The sequence below is a fragment of the Sus scrofa genome, chromosome 13 (genome assembly GCF_000003025.6).
Source record: "Sus scrofa isolate TJ Tabasco breed Duroc chromosome 13, Sscrofa11.1, whole genome shotgun sequence".
Taxonomy (NCBI): Eukaryota; Metazoa; Chordata; class Mammalia; order Artiodactyla; family Suidae; genus Sus; species Sus scrofa.
In genome coordinates this window covers 95,980,242-96,003,913 of record NC_010455.5, presented here as the reverse complement: position 1 = coordinate 96,003,913, position 23,672 = coordinate 95,980,242, and the positions used below count along the sequence as shown (strand labels likewise).

Below are 23,672 nucleotides of genomic sequence, written 5' to 3'. Positions count from 1 at the left end.
AGGCACATGGGGAGGAACACAGGTGGAAAGTGATCAGTTCTCAAGAGAGCACCTCATTTGTGACCCCCAAAAATCCCTGCTTATATACAGAATGGTGTGAGGATCGAATGGGACACTGTATCTTTTTTTTTTTTTTTTTTTTTTTTTTTGCTTTTTAGAGCCACTCCTGTGTGGCATATGGAGATTCCCAGGCTAGGGGTCAAATCAGAGCTGTAGCCACCGGCCTATACCACAGCTACCGCAACACCAGATCCAAGCCGCATCTGCAACCCACACCACAGCTCACAGCAACGCTGGATCCTTAACCCACTGAGCAAGGCCAGGGATTGAACCCGCAACCTCATGGTTCCTAGTTGGATTCATTTCCACTGCGCCACAATGGGAACTATATCTGAAAAGTCTAATGCTCTTTTCTGGGGCACTCATCTTTATGTGTCCGGTCTTTCTTATCTGGTCTCGTCGAAACTCTAGTGTTCGGCAAAATGTCAGCAAACAAAGCAGGGCTAGAGGAAGCCATACTTCATATTTCACCAGTTTCCCAGATTAATTCACCATATTTAGATAACTGATTCTGAAAGGCAGTCCTCCCCACAGCCAATGGGTTAAGAATCAGTTAGACCTAAGAAGGAGAATATGTGGGACATTGCAGGCAAGCGGCCCAGCACTGACTTTTGTACATTAGTATGCGTCATCCAGCCCCTCAGTCATCCTGGGAGGCCAGGATAACAAGTGATGAATCACCTTGTAGATCATAAGGCTGTGTGCAGAGTAAATGCGTCTTTGTACTCTGACATCCATGCAATGTTTAGTCTTGATTTATTAATTCTGTACGATGGTTGTCATTGCTGCAAAAGGGTAATGAAATAACAAGATAAAGCTGATTTAAAAGTACTTCTTCATCTAAATGTCTACACTCAGCAAAAAGTCATGGCTGGGTTTGAACTGACAAGAATAAAGAAGTTCATGTTTCTCTTTTCCTAATTTTAGGGTTCAGCTGGTGCCAGAAATCTGCTCATCGTAGTAATTTAATCACCAGGGCCAAATAATCTTTCTCATTGACTTGAAAAATATCTGGATACATAAGGTAGCATAAATCAAAATGCCTTTTGGTGAGGCACATTCTGACACCTTCCCCATAACAGAGTTCTATTTACAAGTTACTAAATCAACCCCACTGCCGGATAGTAATTTGATACTTATTATTCATTATTCCTATACTCTCCCCCATGAGGTTGACATGATGGTTAACCAGAGCCCCCATGACCTGACTTGTCTCAAGGTAGGCAATTATGTAAAAAAAAAAAAATTTTTTAATGACATAGTTATTTTGAGACCCTGGAAAAAAATCCATAAAAGCAAAGTCAATCTTAAGGATTTTGAATTTGAGATTCCTGCCTGGAGTTGATATTTTAATGGAAGGCTACCCTGTTGGATGATGGAGATGTTCTGTATGTTCACCATCCAGTACAGTAGCCATTATCCTCATATGTATATTAAGTAGTTGACTGAGGCTAATGCCACCTAAGGAACTGAATTTTAATTTTAATTTAACTTAATGTCAATTAACTTTAACATATAGCCACATGTGACTAGTGGCTACCACATAGGATAGCACAGTATGAGTTCTGTTTTCAAATCCTACTGAATAAACCACATCTAGACTTAAATATTAAAAGCAGTTTTCCAAACTACATGAATATAATTCTTCTGCAATGGGTTATTAAGTTCAGGGCACCTAAGTTTTGTGAATCCCATAACTGATTTTGTAGACCGTGTAGCCTTGTTTTTCTGGTCTTATTTCTATCTTAAACCAGTGTCAGAGGGGATTTTAGCTTCTTTTGGTTAAGTTTGAAGCAGCTAATCAAATAAGGGAGATAAAGAGTTGTTTTATTAATTCGGAGCCAGCAAAGTAAGCAGACTTCCAGGCTGTTCCAAGATCAACCCGTACGTTTTTTAACCCAAAGGTGCAAGATGCTGTCTGGCAAACAGCTTCAATTTGAGTCACCAACAAGGTTGATCTGAAGAAACTTCACAGACACCACATGTCTACAAGGGATATTAGTGGCCACCTTATCCTTTTTAAGTAAAAGACTCCACGTCTTAATAACATCTGATTCTGAATTGCTGAAGACTCAGTTGAATGTTCAATGAAAATAAGACAACCATCTTCTCAGGATGGTCAGGAGGGATATGATTGAAGGCAGTTGATGGGAGGTTTTGCGTTTTTTTTGGTTTTTGGTTTTGGTTTTGTTTTGTTTTGTTTTGTTTGCTTTTTAGGGCCGCACCTGCAGCATGTGGAAGTTCACAAGCTAGGGGTCAAATCAGAGCTACAGCTGCTAGCCTACACCACAGCCACAGAAATGTGGGGATCCAAGCCCCGCTGCAAACTACACCACAATTCATGGCAACGCTAGATCGCTGCATCGCAGACCCACGCGCGGGGGGAGGCCAGGGATCTAATCCGCATCCTTATGGATACCAGTCAGATTTGTTTCCTCTGAGACACGAAGGGGAACTCCTGGGAGGTTTTGTTTGGAGACCTAGTTAGCCTTATTAGTGTCTAGCACAATGTTTTGCATGTAGCAGGTGGTAAAAATTATTAGCTGATTGATTGCATACTTGATAGACCTAAAATTGGAAGAAATAGATTTACATATTGCACAAAAATAAACAGCTATAGTATTATTACTATATGCACTTTTTTGTTTAAAAACACCCAGTATAAATAGAACCTAAATACACAATCTATTCAATTTGGCAATGTTTAAAAAACCATTTTATGATTTCAAGTGATAAAATCACTTCAGATGTGAGTTTTCTAAAGGCTTCTTTTATGTGCCCAACACTGAAAATCAAGTATCCCAAGTGCATCGTTCTAATATTGTTCTGAGGTTTTGTAAATTCTTAGAGTGTTTTCAATATTCAAATAAAAAAACTCAAAATCATGTCATAAATAAGTAAATTGTGTTAGTAGTGTCTTTTTAATACAGGCAAAGCACACAATTATTTTTACAGATAAAAATGGAAATACCTTGCCAGTAATTCTTCACTCATTTTATCTGTGCTTACGTATATAGACATTTTGTAGGTATTTAAGTCAAAGATGATTCATTTTAGAAGTGTGAAGCCACAATGCTTTGCTTCTGTGGACTAGCCTTCAGAGATTATGCAGAAACCCATATGTGAGTAGAATTAAAATATTTTCAAAAGGTATAGATGGCTATATTCATAAAGAATATAAGACAAAAAGTGAAATGATAGATCTAAAATCAGCATGAAATGAAGTTATGGGGGGTGAAACCTCCCTCTGACTGAAGCCTGGCACACCCACATTTGGAATTAAGAAGTCAGATAAAAACCTTCTTTTTCTTGATTATCAGCCCTTTGGGGAGGGTGGGCTGGGGGAGGGGGTTTGGAGTATGTGTGTGTGTGAACTAATCACTCCATCTTTCAGTCTGGTTACCAATAAAAGAGCCATTAAGAATAATATGACACATATGGAGTGCCTGTTGTGACTCAGCAAGTTAATAATCTGACTAGCATCCACAAGGATGCAGGTTCAAGTGCTGGTCTCACTCAGTGGGTTAGAGATTCAGCATTGCTGCAAGCTGTGGTATAGGTTACAGACACAGCCTGGATCCTGTGTAGCTGTGGCTGTGGCCCGCAGCTATAGCTCTGATTTGACCCCTAGCCTGGGAATTTCCATAAGCAAAAAAAAGAAAAAAAGAAAAGAGTAATATGATGCACAAGAGGCAAACTGGTAGTAGTAAAGGCATAGGGTTTTTATAGGAAGTAGAAGGTAGATGATGGGGGCCATGCGTTGATTCTAGGGATTTAGGAGCATTCCCAGGGCAGCCTGCACCCACCTGGCCTTCAATTCCTTGTTAAAGAGGAGACACAGGCCAGCTTTAGAAGAAAGTCTTGAGCTGCTTAAACGAAATGTATTGTGGTTACTCTGAGTTAATAAATTGTAGTGAAGAGATAATTGCCTCAGTCAAGAATGTAGTAGGGGTTGCTTTAAAGTCAGACAAGGGGGAAAAGATTTGATAGTTCAGTGGCTCTCTCTGAGGTTTCTTTTCATGTGAATGAGAATGGAGATGAGTTAAGCGACTCTGTGGAAGTATTTTGGAGAAGGGAGAGCCAGAGCAGCAGCTGTTGCGGAGCACTCCCCTTCTGCCTCCTTCCTGAGTCTGAGTGCCTACCTCAGGGCCTAATTAGAACAGTGAGCAGTTTCCCTTCTAGACACATGGAAATGAAAACCAGGCAGTGAGCAAGGCTATACTAGAATACACCCCCTCAATGAACCTCCCCAAATCGCTCACCTGCTGCTTTCTTCATCCCATTACGTGCCTTTATTGGTGGTGCCTTCAAGCCTTCTCACCTTGATCATTAAAATAGCTTTCTATCAGTTTCCTATGCACAGTTCTCTCAAAAAATGCCTTTTTAAGACGTAAATTTGATCTTTTTTTTTTTTTCTTTCTTTTTTTAGGGCTGTATCTGGAACATATGGAAGTTCCCAGGCTAGGAGCTGAATCAGAGCTGCAGCTGCAGGCCTACACCACAGCCACAGCAACATGGGATCCAAGCTGCATCTGTGACCTACATGGAAGCTTGGGACATTACTGTATCCTTAACCCACTAAGCGAGGCCAGGGATCGAATTCACATCCTCATGGATACTAATCAGGTTCTTAACCAGCTGAACCACAACAAGAATTCCCTATAAATTTGATCTTGTTATTTCTTAATGAGGAATGTTTTAACAGCTTTTCATGGCTAGTTCCTCCAATGATCTATTTCTTTCTTGCCTCTTAGCCTCTCTTCCAGTACTCTCCTCACCCAGAAGATTTGCCTGGACAAGGAGGAAGAGAAGCAAGACAAAGAAGAGTCCCCCTATAATATGTGCTTTATAGTTGTAACATTATTTCATTTTCCCCATAACCCTATGGGATAGGTATTGCTATTTCCTTTTTACTAATGAAAAAAGTGAATGGGCAGAAGGGATAGATAAATTGTGTAAGTCAGCTACTTAGTAAGACTTAGAACCTTCAATTCCTTGTTAAACAGATCTATTTCTAAAATTTGTTTTATTTTTATTTTGCTTTTCAGGGCCACACCCTTGGCATATGGAGATTCCCAGGCTAAGGGTCTAAACAGAGCTGGAGCCACCAGCCTACGCCACTGCCGCAGCAACGCCAGATCTGAGCTGCATCTGCAACGTACACTACAGCTAATGGCAACTCTGGCTCCTTAACCCACTGAGTGAGGCCAGGGATCACACCCACAACCTCATGGTTCCTAGTCGGATTTGTTTCTGCTGCATCACAACAGGAACTCCTAAAATTTGTTTCATAACTGTCACTTCTAAGTCTTCAAATATCCTATTCCCACCATATCAAATGCTCTTCCAGTACTGGACCAAATGTTGAGCTCTTATTCATCCTACAAAAACCTGTGTATGAATCATTAACTCTTGAAAGCCATCCCTGACCCTCAAGAGAGTATTCATCTCTTGTTCTACTACATTACAACTCTGTTTTAAACAGCAACATTGCATGTGTCACACAGACTCTAATTATCTGGTTGACATGACCATTTCCCTTAAGAGACTGCTCTTGGAATTGCTTGAAACCAGGAACCATGTCTCTCCCTATTGTGAGCTGAGTGATTAGCATATGTCCTGACACAGCTGACACTGTGTTCAGTCCATCTTTGTAGATTTGAACAATCCTATTGTGCAAAGGATAAATTGGTAGATCAAAAAGCCTTTGGTTAAACTCTTAACTAGAACTTCACAAACCATCTATGTGAGTATTAGCAAATTGCTTGACCTCTTTAGGCCTCAGAAAATGTATTTATAAAAATCACTGGAGGGATTAGGGGTGAGATACTAAATTACCACCAGTGTCTTCTCAGATTTCAAAATTCTATGCATTTATTCTTTGAATGCAGTGTGTGTGGAGGGGAACTACAGTAATCAGATGCAAAATGAAATACGACATTTATATAATTGCACTTGCTGAACAGTTGATGGAACTTAACTGTATTTATTGGAGCAATTGTGGGGGTGTGGAGCTAACCACCTTATAAATAAACCGCTTTATGAGTTTTTAATGTGTTCCTTATTAAAAATGCATTACTTTCCATGCTAAATTAAATAGCATTTAAAGCCAATGTTTCCCTTCTTACCTTTAGTTAAATGGGCTTTCTGCTTATTTTAGTTATATGATTAAGTAGAACAAGCTACTTGAGATATAGACTAACAGAGAAAAATATCCCTCTAAACATAAAAAAGAGGATTTTAGAGCCAGAGGAGAACTGAGAACCAGATCCAAGGCTCTAAGAAATGAAGCCAGCACACAAGTGGTTAATAGTGGAATAGCCTCATTCCCAATTTCCAGTTTCCTGACAAATGGAATCTTACTGCCATGAGTTCATTGCCATACTAGTCTATGATATGTCTGTTCCCTCCAGATATGATCGCCAGAGAGTGTGGTCATATGGAGGTTGCCCACTATAATCGACTTCCCTCTTCTCACATCAAGAGTATTCTGACCCTCCATTCTCAGCCAGGGGTTGAGCATGAGGCTACAGAAGCCAGTTGGCTTCTCCATCACCCAGTTCCAGGCAGAGGTTCAGAGTAAAGTCATCCAATCAAAACCAAAGAATCAATAAGATGGAGCTTCTAGGAAAAGAAAGTTCCTTCTTTCTTCTGGAAGTGAAAGAGAGCTTTTGTCAGCCATCTTGAAGATTAAAGAGCTTAAAGCTGGCACAGACCCACCACCTTACAGAGCTGAGAGTAGAGCCATTACCAAAAAGAAAGTCACAAGTGCAGAGAGAGAGAAACTAGGTCCTATACACAATGTTTGTACCTTAAATCTACCCTTTCCCGAAATTTTCCCCATATCTGGATTTTTAAATTATATTTGCTAGTACATTTCCTTTATTACGTAAGTCAACTTGTTACTTTTCTCCTACTTGCAAAAAAAAAAATACATATATATCTAATAGAGATGATCTATGCTATTTAAAGTCATCTACAGAATGGAAGCATTTTGGTAGAATGCATTTCAATTTCTTGTCTACATAAAGGCCTAATTTTTTTTCCAGGTTACATTCAGAACAAGAGTATCTGTAAATCTCACTGCAGATCAGACTGCTGAATCTCAATACTTGTTTTAGATCTGAGGTAGCTCAAAAAAGAATTTCAGAAGCATATGTCTTAAATTCTTAAAATGTAATTTAAATTACCATTTTCCTCCCTTTTATTATAGTAATACACATACATTTGGAATTTAGAAATAGAGGATGGGGAAAAATTGTCCACATTCCTACCACCCAGAAACAACAATGGCTAATATTTGCTTGTTTTCCTTTGTCTTTTCTTTTTGTGCTTTCTTCTTCAATTGAGTCCATTCAGATTAAGTATAATAACTATTTGCTTTGATTTAAAAAGTGAATTTCAGGTCAATATGAAAGATTTAATTGATATGGAACATAACTCCCAAACACACATACAACATACATATACACACCCCATGCAAAATGAATTGCTATATAACATGTAACAAAATGAATTTAAATGCAAGCTTAAGACCTATAAAAGGAAATCTCCAGATGTGAAACAAAGGGAGGACCAAAGTCAGAAAAGCAGACATCAGGGCACAGGTAGCATGTCTTCCTACCCTCACTCAGGAAAGCAGAGAAACTCTATTTCATGAGGCAAACATAGGTAAGTCCGTGAGTATTATCTTTGGCAATCCAGCTTTATAAACTTAATGCTTATTGGGAAATCCTTCAATGTTCTGGTTGTAGGCTGGGCCAATTTAAGTTTTCAGCTATGATTTTGTATATCTTTCTCTATGTTCAGAGATGCTGTTCAGTGGGTGGTAGTCAGAGTTTTGCTAACTAGGAGTTCCAAATTAACTTTAAAATTTTTCCTAAATATGAATATGGGTCTTTGCTTTCTTCTATTAAGCGTATTCCTAGGTGTAAAGTAAAATATGTAGCTCTCACTACTCCTTCTAAGGTTAACAGTGGGCTCCATATTCCTAAATCCTATGGTCTCCTCTCTGTCCTCATCTTACTTGACCTCTCAGCAGTACTGAACATAGTTCACCTCCCAGAGTCTTTCGCTGGGCTCCTGACAACATTGTAATGAAATGTTGCTCCTCTTGGAATAAGACGGGAATGGAAATTGAGCAGGAAAAAGTAAAAAGGAAATTACAGTGAAGAATACAGTGAAGTAAATGAGTGAGGAAAAGTGAATGAGAAGGATGTGTAAGGAGAAAACAATAAAGTGGGCTTATGACATTATGATAAGTATAATACGCAGCTTCAAAGATCCTAAAATCCAAGATTTAAGGACCTATTCCCAATTAGAACAATACTGTCCCCAAGTACCACTAAAACAAATGAGGATACTTTGGATCCCTTTAGTAAAGAGAGAAGGTTGGGAAGCATGTGGCAAGGAGGCTATGGATGGAGAGTCTGGTAGGGCTACTCCCTGAGCCTGATAATGCAGCAGACTGTCTGCTAGTGAAGAATGAGGGCTCATTCCTCATACCCCTGCTTAATCATCCATTTATTCCACAAGCACTTATTGAGTTTAACACTAGACACCAGATTCTGAGGTTCAGCAATTAACCATACAGATAACATCCCTGTCCTCTTGGCGTTCACACTCCAGTGGGAGAGAGAGACAACACAGAAACCAATAAATTTTAACAGTGCTAAGAGGAAAAACAGGGGTAAAGGCAGGAGGTGCTAATTTGATGAATTTTACAAAGAAGTGACAATAGGATTAGCCTTTTGGGAAATTGTGCATAGAGATTCCCGGTCTTATACTACAGCATCTCAAGAAGCAATCATGGCTCCTTTTAAAAGCTATAACCTTTTAAAGTGCTCTAAAATTTCAAAAGCAGGGTGAATCAGTGACCTGTTACAAACCCTCCAAATGCTAAAGCAAGAGTTCAGATAGCTAATGAGCTGCACATTTAACACCCACACTCTACAATTGTCAGAGCTCCTCTCTCATTCTGCCTTAACAAATTAAAAGGAATATCATGAAGGGGAAAATAGACTAAAGACAATTGGGTCAAAACTCCCTTACCTAAAATACTCCTCATGACCCACGTAGAGTCTGCATTTCCCTGGCTGCTGGGTCCTCTCAGCTACACCCTCCTCTCCCAGTGGGCATGGAGCCAGAATCCACACTCTACTGCTCTGCAGCTAGTTTGGAAGAGGCCTTTACCTTTGGCGGCTACTTTAGTCTCCTGGGGTGGTCCCCTGGCCCAGCTTGATGGGTACTTGATTTGGAAGCTAAGGAAGCTAGAGTCTAAGATAACCTCATACTTGGCCCTCCCTGCCCTCCCACTCTGCCTTCCAGGTTCAGAGGGCCTCACTCAGGTTCTGCTCATTCTCAATAGCCCCCCACAACAAGCAGCCCTCAGCGGATGTGGTAAGCACATAAACACAGATGACTGAATTGATGTAGGTCAATTAGGTCAGTATGTCCTTGAGATCATCTCAGAGTTGGACCTAAAGTCAAATGAAAATGTAGTGGCCTTGATGGGCAGCTGAGGAAGACAAAGTCCTCGATGTAGAATGGGTAGCCACCGGGCCTTTAGGACAGGCTTAGCGTTTGTGTTGGCACCACAGCGCCACCTCCCAACCCAAAGCAGTCATTGCAATTAATCACTACTCTCCTACTGACCTCCCCTGTGCTAAATCGGATTCCAGTCTGAAATGTTCCAAATTGAAGGAAAAGAAAAAGACATATCAACAAAATACAATATGTGATCCTGAGATATATCTAACACTGGTGGAGTAAAAAATTTCTATAAAGGGCACGATTGTGTCAGCTGTCAAAATTAGAATACAGACGATTGGTGAGATAAAAACTGTAAATTTGACTGAAGTTGGTCATTGTACTTGGGGATATATTAAAGAATATTCTTAGTCTTAGGTACTGAAGGGTAAAGAGCCATTACATGTGATTTACTCTCAAAAGGCTTGGAAAAAAAATTGGAGGTGGGGGGAGGGGATGAAGAAAGCAAGCAGGTAAGAACATGACCAAATGGAGCAAAATGTTAATATTAAAGATTAAAATATCTACAGGTATTCTATGTATTATTCTTGCAACTTTTCTGTATGTTTGAAATTATTTTCAACTAAAAAGGGGTTTTTTCATAATCTGATATTAAGACTAAATAGGTTATCTAAAAATATCTCCACTATTACCTGAACTTCTACCATTAGATGTTTGTTTCTTTGGATATGACATATTTTACAGACATCCCAGGACCTCATCTTCAGCTAGGAACACTTTGCTTTCACCTGCTTGAATACAGCGTTCTTCTGCATTATAATTGTTTGAAATACACTGTGCTAGAATGTATCTTCATCTGGACATTAGCACACATTACAAAATGTTTAACAGAAACTTAGGAAGCATGAGGTGATAACTAGCTAAGGGCAGGCAGAGGAATCCCTGGATGAGAGGCTAAAGTGCTAGGCATGGAATGGCATCCCACGATAAGCAAAAACGAGCCCTGGATACAGAGGAGGAATGGCACCATCATTCGAACACCTCCTAATTTGGTGCTGAGCCAAACCTGCAAGGTCATGGTTCTAAGAACATCAGCGCATTCTGATCCAGCCTTCTCCCAGGCAATCCTGACAACACACTCCTTACAGATTCACTACATCCTGAGTAATAGGGTGCCTGCACCTGAGATGGGGCAGAAGACATCAACAGAACATTTTCTGAAAGAAGGCCTAGTGGGAGATTCTTCTACCTTTCTTTTCTCCACCGGCCACCCGCAGAGGGCTGTGGTGTGGTTTAGAATCCCCTCTTCTTGGAAACTCCCAGACATAGAAAGTGTGCTCTATCAAATATCTAACTGGGTTAGGTTAGGATACCATATGCCTGCTATAAGATCATGGATTCTTGGAGTTCCCATTGTGGCACAGCAGGCTAAGAACCCAACTAGGATCCATAAGGATGTGAGTTCGATCCCTGGCTTTTAAGTGGGTTAAGGATCCTGCAATGCTGTGAGCTGTAGTGCAGGTTGCAGACACAGCTTGGATCTAACTGTGGCTATGGCTGTGGCAGCCAGCTACAGTTCTGATTGGACCCCTAGCCCAGGAACTTCCATGTGCCGCAGGTGCGGCCTGAAAAAGACCAAAAAAAAAAAAAAAAAAAGTCAGGATTTCTGGGAATCCAGAGTATGCTGGCCATAACTTCTTGCTTTTTTCTCACTATAGAAAATTTCCCATTGTGGCATAAAAATCGATGATTCTTAATTTTCAGTCAAGGAAAATATACAAATTCAAATTTAAGTCTAGCAGAAATTTCACTGAAAAAAGATACATGCACCAGTATGTTCATTGAAGCACTATTCACAATAGCCAAGACATAAACAACCTAAATGCCCATCGAGAGATGACTGGATTAGGAAGATGCGGTACATATATACAATGGAATACCACTCAGCCATTAAAAAGGACAAAATAATGCCATTTGTAGCAACATGGATGGAACTAGAGACTCGTACTGGGTGAAGTAAGTCAGAAAGAAAAAGACAGACACCATATGATATTACTTATATGTGGAATCTACAATATGGCACAAATGGTCTATCTACAAAACATAAAAGATCATGGACATTTAGGACAGATTCGTGTTTGGCAGAGGAGAGGGGGAGGGAGTGGGATGGATCTGGAATCTGGAGTTAGTATGTGAAAACTCTTGCATTTGGAGTGGACAGGCAATTAAATCCTGCTGTATAGCACAGGAAACTATATACCTAACCCCTTGTGATGGAACATAATGGAGGATAATATGAGAAAAAGAACGGATACATATGTATGACTGGATCACTTTGCTGTACAACAGAAATTGACAGACCATTGTAAATCAATAATAATACAAATTTTAAAAAAAATAAATTTAAGTCTAGGGCTGTCTGGAAAAAATTTAAGGGTTTCTGCTTTCTGTGGTCAGAGAACTGAATGAAGGGCACTTTCTTTATGAAATAGCGCACCCTAGTGGCATTTATAGGCACTGCAGAGAAATTTAGGAAGAGGTTTCAGGGGGTTTTTGGTTGGTTGGTTGGTTGGTTTTTTTCTTTTTAGGCCCGCATCCTTGGCATATGGAGGTTCCCAGGCTAGGGGTAGAATTGGAGCTGTAGCTGCTGGCCTGCACCACAGCCATGTCAGATCTGAGCTGCATCTGCGACCTACACCATGGCTCACTGCAATGCCAGATCCTTAACCCACTGAGCGAGGCCAGGGATCAAACCCACGTCCTGATGGGTACTGGTGGGGTTCGTTAACTGATGAGCCATGACAGGAACTCCGTTTGTTATTTTCTTTGAGTAAAAACATACTTGACCTATAACTGTTCCTCAGGCAGGAAAACTAGATCTCAAAACACTTATTTTTAACATGAAAATTCTATCAACAATTTCCATATGAGAAAAGGTAGTTTCATATAACCAGTGTTTTTATAGAGCCCTGAATTGCCAATGTTTTCACTACACATAAGGCAACTTTCCCTCTGGAAAACCACAAGTAGAAATTTCAAAACAGAATGAAAATAATATTTCAGATCCAAGAGGCACTCATCCCTCACTCTTGCTTAAACTTTAAAGCATTTTCTATCTATACTGACATTTCTAAAACACTCACTTTAGAACTTCTGTTCCATTCAATAGGAAATAGACATTCAGCCCCATTCTGAGTGGGCCCCTTTCACCAAGGCTTTTAGGCCCTTCATCAGCAGGCTATTATGATTTCTAGTAATCACACAGGCTCTGAGCCTGGACCATCTCAGTGTCAGAAATATCCTCAAGAAATGCTGATGCCAGGAGACCACAGCCAGAGGACTCAGAGCAAATTAGCACAGGCCCCACGACTGGCCAAAATGAGGCCAGTCTAAAATAAATCATGTTCACTTTTTTTTTAATGTGGAAAATACAACCCCCTGCTCAGGTAGCATTTTTTTCCTAGGCTTTTGATTTTCACAGTCATGGCCATAGCTACTTTTCCAGCAGATCTGAGTGTGTCAAGTGTTCCATGAAAAAAGTAGGTCAGGGGAGTACATGGTGAAGGGGTGTTTGCGGGGCTGGGGAGGCTGGGAGGAAGATGGTGAGTTCAATTTAGGAACAAAGATAATTTTCAACTTCCAGGCTGTACCATAGAAATTATGAAAAACAGAAAAGGTAAGTGGGGGATAGTTTCCTGAGCATCCACAATGTGGCCCTATCCAGGAGGAGGGATTTACTTTCATTTCAGAGATAAGAAATTGAAGGAGCAGAGAAAGGAGTGGGCGTTGGAGAAAGTTAGTCTTCCAATCCTCCAGCCAGGATACCACATTCTCACTGTGACAGAACTCAGAGAAAGATTTTTCAGAGCAAAAGCTAGTTCTTACTTATCTTTAGAATCTTCAAGATCAATTAAGACACTATTAGTTAACTAATGTTTTCAGTGCTTTGCCAGGACATTTTTGAGACAGGCTGGTAGGTAAATGAAGTTTCTCTCTAGCTTTCTCGCCTTCTAATGCAGGCCATCCTCACCCTACCCCATGTCCCTGCGCCGTCCCTGTAGCCCTGTGCCCTGCCTGGACACCCAAGCCTCTCCCTTGAGTCTAGAACCTTCCTTCCTATCTTCTCTGTTTTCAGGTCAGCCTGGCTGATGTCCTGTTTCCTTCTTGGTCTGATGCCTATTAGCTTAGATGACACACTTCTGTTTTAACACAACTGGAGGATCTAGTTGAAGGAATTCTCAGGCACTGTGGCAAGAGGATGGAAGGTACCAGTGGGAGTTTTAGCCCTTTGATTTCATTCTGTCTCAAATATTTCTGTTTGAGACGTAATGCTAGGCACTGGAAATACACAGACTGATAAAAGACTGTTTTTATCTATTCCACTGCTTGGAGAGTAATTTATTCCAACATTTCATGAGTCTGTTTTGATTAAATTGGAGGCCATGTGTGAAGCAAAAAGAAAAAAAAAATGTCTCAGTAGATCCTAAGGATATATCCCAACACAAAAGAGAAGCAAAAAAAATGTATAGCAGCAAGTGAGGAGAGGGATATGCTCAAAATTGTGCAAGAATCAATCTATTTTCTGCCCCTTTCTCTTTTATAGATACATCATCACATACTTTTTCAACCTCTGAAAGATGACTAAATGATGAATTCCTAGGATTAATTAAATAGGAGGTGAAGCAAGGGAACTCTATTTGTTAGACTCCCACTCTGGCAGGCAGTGAACTAAGTGCTTTCATAAGTGTGACTTCGTTCTTACAATAGTCATGAGGTAAGTTGAATTAAGCCCATTTTACAGGTGAGGAAACTGAGACTCAGCAAGATTAAATAACATGGTGTATCTAAGATACAGGAGAAAATATGAGGCTAAAGCTCTGTTAATGGGGGAAAGTGATGTTCCTACTCACCTTTGGGATCTTTCCTTCTGTCCTCTAATCTCTGAATGCATATACCCTAATGAAGCAATACACATTAAGTGCAAAGCATGAGAGGATTACAAAATAGTATAAGCTTTGGGTGTCCCCCTCGAGGTGACAACAGCATACTTTTTTTTAATAATTTTTTTTTATTTTCCCACTGTACAGCAAGGGGTCAGGTTATCCTTACATGTATACATTACAATTACATTTTTCCCCCACCCTTTTTTCTGTTGCAACATGAGTATCTAGACAAAGTTCTCAATGCTATTCAGCAGGATCTCCTTGTAAATCTATTCTAAGTTGTGTCTGATAAGCCCAAGCTCCCAATCCCTCCCACTCCCTCCCCCTCCCTTCAGGCAGCCACAAGTCTCTTCTCCAAGTCCATGATTTTCTTTTCTGAGGAGATGTTCATTTGTGCTGGATATTAGATTCCAGTTATAAGTGATATCATATGGTATTTGTCTTTGTCTTTCTGGCTCATTTCACTCATATGAGATTCTCTAGTTCCATCCATGTTGCTGCAAATGGCATTATGTCATTCTTTTTTATGGCTATGGAGAACAGTTTGGAGATACCTTAGAAATCTATACATAGAACTTCCATATGACCCCGCAATCCCACTCTTTGGCATCTATCCGGACAAAACTCTACTTAAAAGAGACACATGCACCCACATGTTCATTGCAGCACTATTCACAATAGCCAGGACATGGAAACAACCCAAATGTCCATCGACAGATGATTGGATTCGGAAGATGTGGTATATATACACAATGGAATACTACTCAGCCATAAAAAAGCATACTTTTAAGAATAAGATGTCAATACACACACACACACACACACACACGAACTAATAATCTAAACTCTATGGAACAGAAACAAGTCATTCTGGGAGAGAGAAGGGAGTGTCTGTGGGTTGGACTCACCTTAGAAAGGAGGATGTGTAAGAATATTCTAGGTGGGGAAAGTAGTGATGAGTAAGACTCAGTGTTTTGGGACATGGATGGGGGCCAGTGTGCTTGGAAGTAAGACTGAAACAGATTACAGAGCAGAGCAACAGGAGCAGTGTCTGGAAAAGTGGACCAGAGTGGGGTGATGAATGTGACTGGACTGCAGCATCCACAAGAGGCAGGGCATGGGGTGAGGGATGGGGGCGGGGGGGGGGGCTGGGTGTATGTGGGAAGGTGTGAGAATCTGTGTGGGGAATGTGGGGTGTGTGTGTGTGGTATGGGGTATCTGGCGTATGTGCAGTGTATGAGAGTGTGTGTGGTGTGAGGGTGTGTTTGTGGAGGAGTGTAGGGGAGTGTGGGGTATATGCGGTGTATGTGTGTGGTATATGGGTGTGTGTATGTGTGTATATGGTGTATGGGGCTGTGTGGGGTTTGTGAGTGTGGTGGGTGTGGAATATAGGGGATGTGGTGTGTGAATGTGTATGGTGTGTGTGTGTGGGTGTGTATGAGGGTGTGTGCTGGCATGGGGTGGGATGGCATTTGGGGGGCTAGCCAAATTGTGGAGAGAAAGCTTTGGACTGGGCCCCAGAGGACAAGAATTCTAGTCCCAGCTTTGTTGTTGGCTGGAAAAGCAACATCTCCAAGCCTCTGTGTTCTTCAGCTGTAAGATCAGAAATTGGAGCAAGTTATCCCAGAGGTCTGTCTCACATTAATTCCAAATTTCCTTCCCTTTCTTTTTCTTCTTTTGACCCCCCCCCACCTCCTTTTTTGTTTGTTTGTTTCTTTCTTTTTAGGGACGAACCCACAACATATGGAAGTTCCCAGGCTAGGGGTCAAATCAGAGCTGTAGTCACCTGCACCACAGCCACAGCAACACCAGATCCAAGCCTCATCTGCAACCTACACCATAGCTCACAGTCAATGCCAGATCCTTAACCTACTGAGTGAGGCCAGGGATTGAATCTGCGTCTTCATGGATGCTAGTCAGATTCATTTCCACTGAGCCATGACAGGAACTCCGCCTTTCCACCTTCTGCTCAAGGCTATAGAAAACTTCTTTGGTTGGCACATAGCATTTTTTTGTTAATTTGAGAAACAATCATTTTATTCCATGAACCTGGACAAGCCCTGTCATTATAAAATAGCAAAACCTGTGTCATTATTGGAGAATTTTTTAAGTGTAAGTAATTTTAAAATAATTGATGAGGTTCTTATTAAAACAATGTCATTTCTTCTACCAACCCCTACTTGCTTTTGCTGAATTATTATTTGATACTATGCCCCTTATTCATATCAGGAGCCCCATGGAAAAAAAAACCATGGACTCCTATTGCTGTGTTTACCATAAGGACATTTTTTGAAGATGTTATTAATTACACAAAGAAGAGACCCATGAGAGAATTTTCTCTCTGATCTATAGATCAGAAAGAAGTGTTCTATCACTGAAAAACAGCTACTTCAAGGACTCCGTGGCTGCTGTAAAGAGCTCCATGGCCCTCTTCCCAGCTTGGTGCTGCCAGAAAGCACAGAAGCAAGTCCAAGTCCAAGGGCATGGCTGGCCCGTGGCACTCTCACTCACCCCAGGCTGCCTTCCTCCTTGCTCTTAAGCTGTCTTGTCCTCATCTTTTCTTCTTTTTTATTTATTTTTTATCTTTCTGAATTATATGCAGTTGGGCACTTTAAATACATCTGGAAACAAGGAGGTTTAAAAAATAAAAACACAAACAAATAAATAAACTGTGCAATCAAAAGCTTTGTTTCCTAGACCAGGGGTTAGCAAACTATGGGCTGCTGGCCAGATCTTGCCTGCCACTTGCTTTTGTCTGGTGTGCAAGATAAGATTGGCTTTTATATTTTTAAAACGGTTTGGAAGAAAGAAAAAGGAAGAAGATCTGTTGTATAAGAAAGTTACATGAAACTCAAATTTCAGTGTCCGTAACTAAAGTGTAATTGAAACACAACCATGCCCACTCCTTTGCTTTTTGTCAAAGCCTGCTTCCACCTTCAAGGGCAGAGTTCACCAGGTAGAACAAAGGCAGAGGTGGCCCTTGAGCTTAAAATATTTACTATCTGGCCTCTTCCAGGAAAACTTTGCTGCCTCCTGGATTAGTCCTCCATTTTCCATCTGCTTGAGTTCCTCCTGGCTTCCGTGAGCATTATAAAATTGTTCCAAAGCTGGGCGTCTACTGCATCCTTTACTCAGTCCAGATATTTTTTTGTGCTTTGTCCATAAAACTACTTTTCAGGGTACTTTTACTATGACCCAAGCTCAGGTTCACTGTCTGGCTCAGAGTTCAATGCTTTGTAATAGATATGGCCTTTTAAAAATGATCGAAGGACCCTCTTGGGTGACTGTTTTATAGACACTAATAAAATACATTCACAAAAAATTTCTATTTTTTGCTGAAAATTCTCAGCCAACAGAAGGATCGACACAGCAACTTGGCACTTTTTACACCACATTCAAACAATTTCCTCCAGTTTCTTTTCAGTTGATACATGTGTTTGCATATTTACTGATTTTTTTTTCCTCCCTGGTCACCCTCAGTTAGAAATATAACCAAGTCTCCATGGAAACGCAACAGAATGCTCTCTCACAGATGATTGAGGGACCCAAGCAGCTGGTACTGGGCTGAAGTCTGCAATGGCATCTGACCAAATTAGGAAAAGAAAACAGCTATCCCGGCTCTTCCAGACCTCCAAGATTCTAAGCTCAGCATGGAAACCTACACAGACTGTGAATTACTGCAGATTTTTCAGTTTTTTTTCTTTTCCTTCCGAGAATACTCTATCTTATCCATTTGTATGTTTCAGCTATAGGGGGCTTTCTTCCCCTTCCCCTAGAATGATTGACAGGAGTCCACAGAATAAGCAAGAAGGGAATCTAGATTTAGTGAGCACCTACTACGTGTCAGGCACTTTTATGTTGCCGCTGGCCCAGCGTCACATATTTGGTAAATTAAAAGAGTTCAACTTGAACTCTGGTCTGATTAATCCCAAGGCCCATTCTCTTTCCACTACATAGGAAATAATACCCTTCAAAAAGAAGGAAATAGAAAATACAGGTTGAATAGGGTCCTTTAACATAACCATGGTCTTGGGGGGGAGGTAGAAATCAAGATAAAGAACATAAAAAGTCTCCTTCTCACCTAAGCCCAACTATGCTTACCAGAAGTCAAGGTCAAAAGCTAGGCTGGGGAGGAACCAAGAGAACCTGGACCCTCTTCCCTAGAAATCCATTCCTAATGCTTAAAGGAGGATGCTTTAAATAAGGATAATTAATAAGTGCCTTGAAAAAAGAATATGGAAATTTTCTTTTTTTTAATTTGAACTTTTTTAATATAATGATTTTTTCCATTATAGCTGGTTTACACTGTTCTGTCAATTTTCTACTATACAGCATGTGACCCAGTTACACACACATGTATACATTCTTTTTTCTCACATTATCTGGCATCTAATATATGGCACAAATGAACCTTTCCACAGAAAAGAAAATCACAGACTTGCAGAATAGACTTGTAGTTGCCAAGGGGGAGGGAGTGGGATGGATGGGGTGCTTGGGGTTAATAGATGCAGACTATTCCCTTTGGAATGGATTAGCAATGAGATCCTGCTGTGTAGCACAGGAAATTTTCTTTTCGAAAATTCTTTTTGAAGGTGTGCTTCAGGGGGTGGGGAGGGGTAATGGAGATATGCAGGAAGAAGTGGCAGAGCAGAGCAAGTTCACCATAATCCAAAGCCTTGGTTATTTTCTGGAGCCAATTATCTATTTAACTGTACTTTTCTGCCCTCATATTTTGACCTGGAAAAAACAATCTAAGTCTCAGCTCTTACTAGGGTGTGGTCTAGTGATGCATACGCTTCCAAAGAGCCTGCCTCTGTGAGCAGGACCTGCCAGCCTTGCTGCCCAAGGCATCTTGAAGAAACACCTCCGAATTGTACCCTCAAACCATGCAGAGGATGGAATTTGTAGGTGTGCCTGGGCAACCAAGCTGATGACTGCTCCCCTCAAACACATGGGCTCCAAGGCCCCACCTTCAACTAGGACACCTTTGCTCTTACCTGTTTGAAGAGAGTATTCCTCTGCTCCTTAACTGCCAAAAAACAGTGTCCTAGGACATATCTTTGTCTAAACATTGGCACATATTATATGTAACTGATATTCAAACCAGGACCTAGAAAGAGGCGTGCCTCCTAAAGATTTATACAAGAGTTCATGGTGATACCACACATCCTGGGACAGAGAGGCAAAGACAAATTATTTTTTTAAACAATGAAGCAGACCGTCCTCACCTGACCTATATCTCACCACTGTCACCACTGAGGGTCAGAGAAATCATGGAAAAGAGAGTGAGAGAATGAGAGGCAGACAGAAGGCCATTCTAGTAAAGACATTCAGGAAAGATGGGTGAGTGACGACGGCATTTCCTCCTCCATCCCTGTATGCAGCCACAGGTTCTCTTGGTAAGGCTGCTGGATTCTTAGGCTCCACTTCTAACGCATGCTGGGGTCGCCTGGCCTGCGTTTCTATGCCCTCTAAACCTGGAAGGGTTCATTCCTCTTCTGCATGAGCCCTTTATTGCATAGCATCTGGGTGAAATACTTTGCTCTCCCGAGAGGAGCTATTTCATTGCAAAGAACTTTATTAATCAAATTAGCTGATAACTAGAGCAGTAGCTACTGCATTAAATTAGACCTTTAGATTATGAAAAAATAAAATCATTTGGGGACATCTTGTTCATACAAAAACAATCTTATCCTGTGAACTGGAAGTTCTGACTTGAGCTAAGACAACTGTTGTTTATAAATGCTAAGGTTTTTTAGTTTTTGGTTTTTGGTTTTTGGGGAGAGGGTTGTTTTGTTTTCAACAACCTTGTTCTTCTGAATGGCTTTTGCTCAGCTTCCTGGGTGTTAAAAAATTCCAGGCCTTGGAGTTCCCATAGTGGCTCAGTGGAAATGAATCTGACTGGCATCCATGAGGATACAGGTTTTTTGGTTTTTGGTTTTTGGTTTTTTTTTTTTTTGCCATTTCTTGGGCCGCTCTCGAGGCATATGGAGGTTCCCAGGCTAGGGGTCTAATCGGAGCTGTAGCCACCGGCCACCAGATCTAAACTGCATCTGCAACCTACACCACAGCTCATAGTAACATGGGATCCTTAACCCACTGAGCAAGGCCAGGGATCGAACCTACAACCTCATGGTTCCTAGTCGGATTCATTAACCACTGCGCCACAACGGGAACTCCGAGGATGCAGGTTTGACCCCTGGCCTTGCTCAGTGGTTTAAGGATCTGACATTGCCGTGAGCCGTGGTGTAGTTTGTGGACGCAGCTCAGATCCGTGTTGCTATAGCTGTGACATAGGCCAGCAGCTATAGCTCCGATTCAACCCCTAGCCTGGGAAGTTCCATATGCTGCAGGTGCGGCCCTAAAAAGACAAAAGACAGAAAAAGGAAAGGAAAAGAAAATTCCAGGTCTTTGTCAAGGAAGTTGCGTGTGGGTGCTGCTGGGTGATTTAGCTAAGCAGAGACATATTTTAGAGAGGTCTGAACAATAATTGCTCTGAAAAAGAATGACACTTCCCATCTCAGAGCAATTTTAAAAGATTATAGATCCAACCCTATGCTAGGAAAAAATTTCTCCCTCTTGTTAATCTTTCACAGAATAAATGATGGTATTGGAAAGTCAGAGAACAACCAGTAATTTATCCTAGTCTACATTGATAAAAAGTGCTGTCATTTCAAGAAGAATTTGCTCAGTCTCATGAACTCTTTATTAGCTATTAGCACAACCACATGATTCAGGCTTAAAAGAAAATAACAGCCTTGAAGCCCAAGCAGCATCAAAAAAAAAATTCTATTCTTAATTTATAAGTTCCCTTAAGAAGAACAGAGCCCCCATTCTTCATCACAACCTGCTAAATAACATACTTTTTGCTTAAGTATCAAGCCAAAGATATTTCTAGTGGCACAAGGTTCGGAACTTCCACAGGTGAATTTGACTATATATAATCTTTGAAGCAAAGAGAAGGTAGACAATTTAAAGCTCAGAAAAATAAAGCAGCTCAAGGAGAGAGCTCACTGTATTTTCTTTTCCTTCTTCTAGTGTTTACCTTGCTATCTCAGTCCTTCTTTCCTGAATAATCACAACCTCTGACTTCAGTATAGTGCCCTGGTAGATTGACGTTGCAACCAGCCAAGTACCTGTAAGCCATGCCCGTCTCTGCCTTGGTGGTTTCCTGCAATGAAATTCCATGGACACGTAAAAACTTCTCCAGATATTTCCGTTCTGCTGCTCCACTGGGCCTAACAGGCCAACAGGCTGCCTGAGGCGGAGGCTTGGTTACTGCTAGGTGCCGTCTACATTTCAGAGCCGATTCGCTGGACTTGGGGAGACCCAGCTTGGGGCTGGGGATGTCTGCACAGGCAGGTTTATACAGATGCATGCTTCAAAACTCAAGGAAGCAAAGCTAATTGCACAGTACTTAGCTCTAAGACTGGCTCTAGCTTGCTGTGATTATCTTGGGTTATCTGGCTTTGGTGTGTCCCTAAAAGGGATCAGCTTGTTTTCCTTAGAGGGCCCTTATCATTTCTGTCGGTGAGCAGGCTCCCGAGTTCCTGGCGGAACTGTGGGTTATAATTCCCTGCCCAAGCCTGGACAGAAAGAAGCCTGACAAAGGCCAATCACATTTCTCATCCCTATAAAGTTTGCGAAGTCGATCTTAAGCAACCTCGTATTGGCCCTGGGAAAAAAATATGGGCATCCTTCCCCATGTCTTTCTATTTATGTAAAAGGAAATATTTTGGTGGGATATGAGCCAAACGTTTGTTTCTCATAAGGACCAGAGGGCCTTGGGGATGATTCATGACTGTGTAATGAGACCTCTCTAAATCATTAAATATTCCATAACCAAATAATTTATTACACCAGTGACATGATTCATTTGAGTGAAAGGCTCACCTTTGTCTTTTTCAGATGCTGCAGTCAGATGATAGGAAATATCAATTAAGGTGACTGTAAAAAGCCAAGTACCCACACAAATATGTTCAACTGATTTTTGACAGAGATGCAAGAACAATTTAAGACAAGGATAGGTTTTTTGGAAAATGGTGCTGAGCAATTGAACATTTATAAGCAAAAACAAACAAACAAAATAAATTAACTTTTGACTTAAACCTCATATTAAACTCAAAAAATTAACTCAAAATGGATCACAGACTTAAATGTATAATGTGAAACTATAAAACTTCTAGGTAAAACCTTAGGAGAAAGTGTCCAAGAATTAAAGCTAAGAGAAGAATTTTTAGATCTGATGCCAAAAACACAATTCACAAAAGGAAAAATCTATAAATTGGACCTTGTCAACATTCAAAACTTTTGCTCTGTAAAGACCCTGTAAAGTGAATGAAAAAACAAATTACAGACTGAGAGGAAGTATTTGCAAATCATATATCTGACAAAGAACTTGTATCTAGAACATGTAAAGAAACAAAAAATCAAACTCAAAACTCAACAATAAAAGCATAAACTACCCAACAAGCAAATGGATGAAAAATATAAACAGACATTTCACTGATGAGGAATAGCAAATAAGTACACAAAAAGATGTTTAATCATTGGCCATTAAGGAAAATAAAAATGGCAATAACACTAAATGCTAACAAGATTCAGAGAAACTATTATCGTTCATAAATTTCTGATGGGAATATAAAATGGTACCACCACTCCCAAAAAGAGTATGGCAGTTTCCTATAAACTAAACACACCAAACTTACCATATGACACAGCAAATTACTCTCGGGTATTGATCCCAGAGAAATGAAATCTCTATGTTCACACAAAATCCTGTACACAAATATTCATAACAGGTTTATTCGTAATAGCCTCAAACTGGGAAACAATCCAAATTATCTACAAAGGATGAATGGTAAACTGTGGTACATGCTTGCTATGAATACTGCTCAGCAATAAAAAGGAATAAACTACTGATACAGACAACCATGTGGATAAATCTCAATGGAATTATGCTGAATGAAAAAGAAAGCCAATGCCAAAGGTTACATATTGTATAATTCCAATTATATAACATTCTTGAATTGACAGAATTATAGCACCAGAAAACCAGTTAGTGGTTGCCAAGTGAGATAGGAAAGGAAAGGGAGATGCCTCTGGCTATAAAAGGGTAGACAAGGGATTTTTTTTTTTTCTTTTTAGGGCCACACCTGTGGCATATGGAGGTTCCCAGGA

General features: G+C 40.6%; 1 protein-coding gene across 1 annotated transcript in view; it reads right to left on the bottom strand.

Moving 5' to 3' along the window:
* The window catches only part of KCNAB1 (potassium voltage-gated channel, shaker-related subfamily, beta member 1), a 393,270-nt gene extending 371,176 nt beyond the window's left edge, over window positions 1-22,094 (bottom strand). The window contains exon 1 of the mRNA XM_021068178.1: window positions 21,629-22,094. Coding sequence (XP_020923837.1) covers window positions 21,629-21,870 — 242 coding nt within the window. The 5' untranslated portion in view covers window positions 21,871-22,094. The remainder of the gene's footprint in view (window positions 1-21,628) is intronic.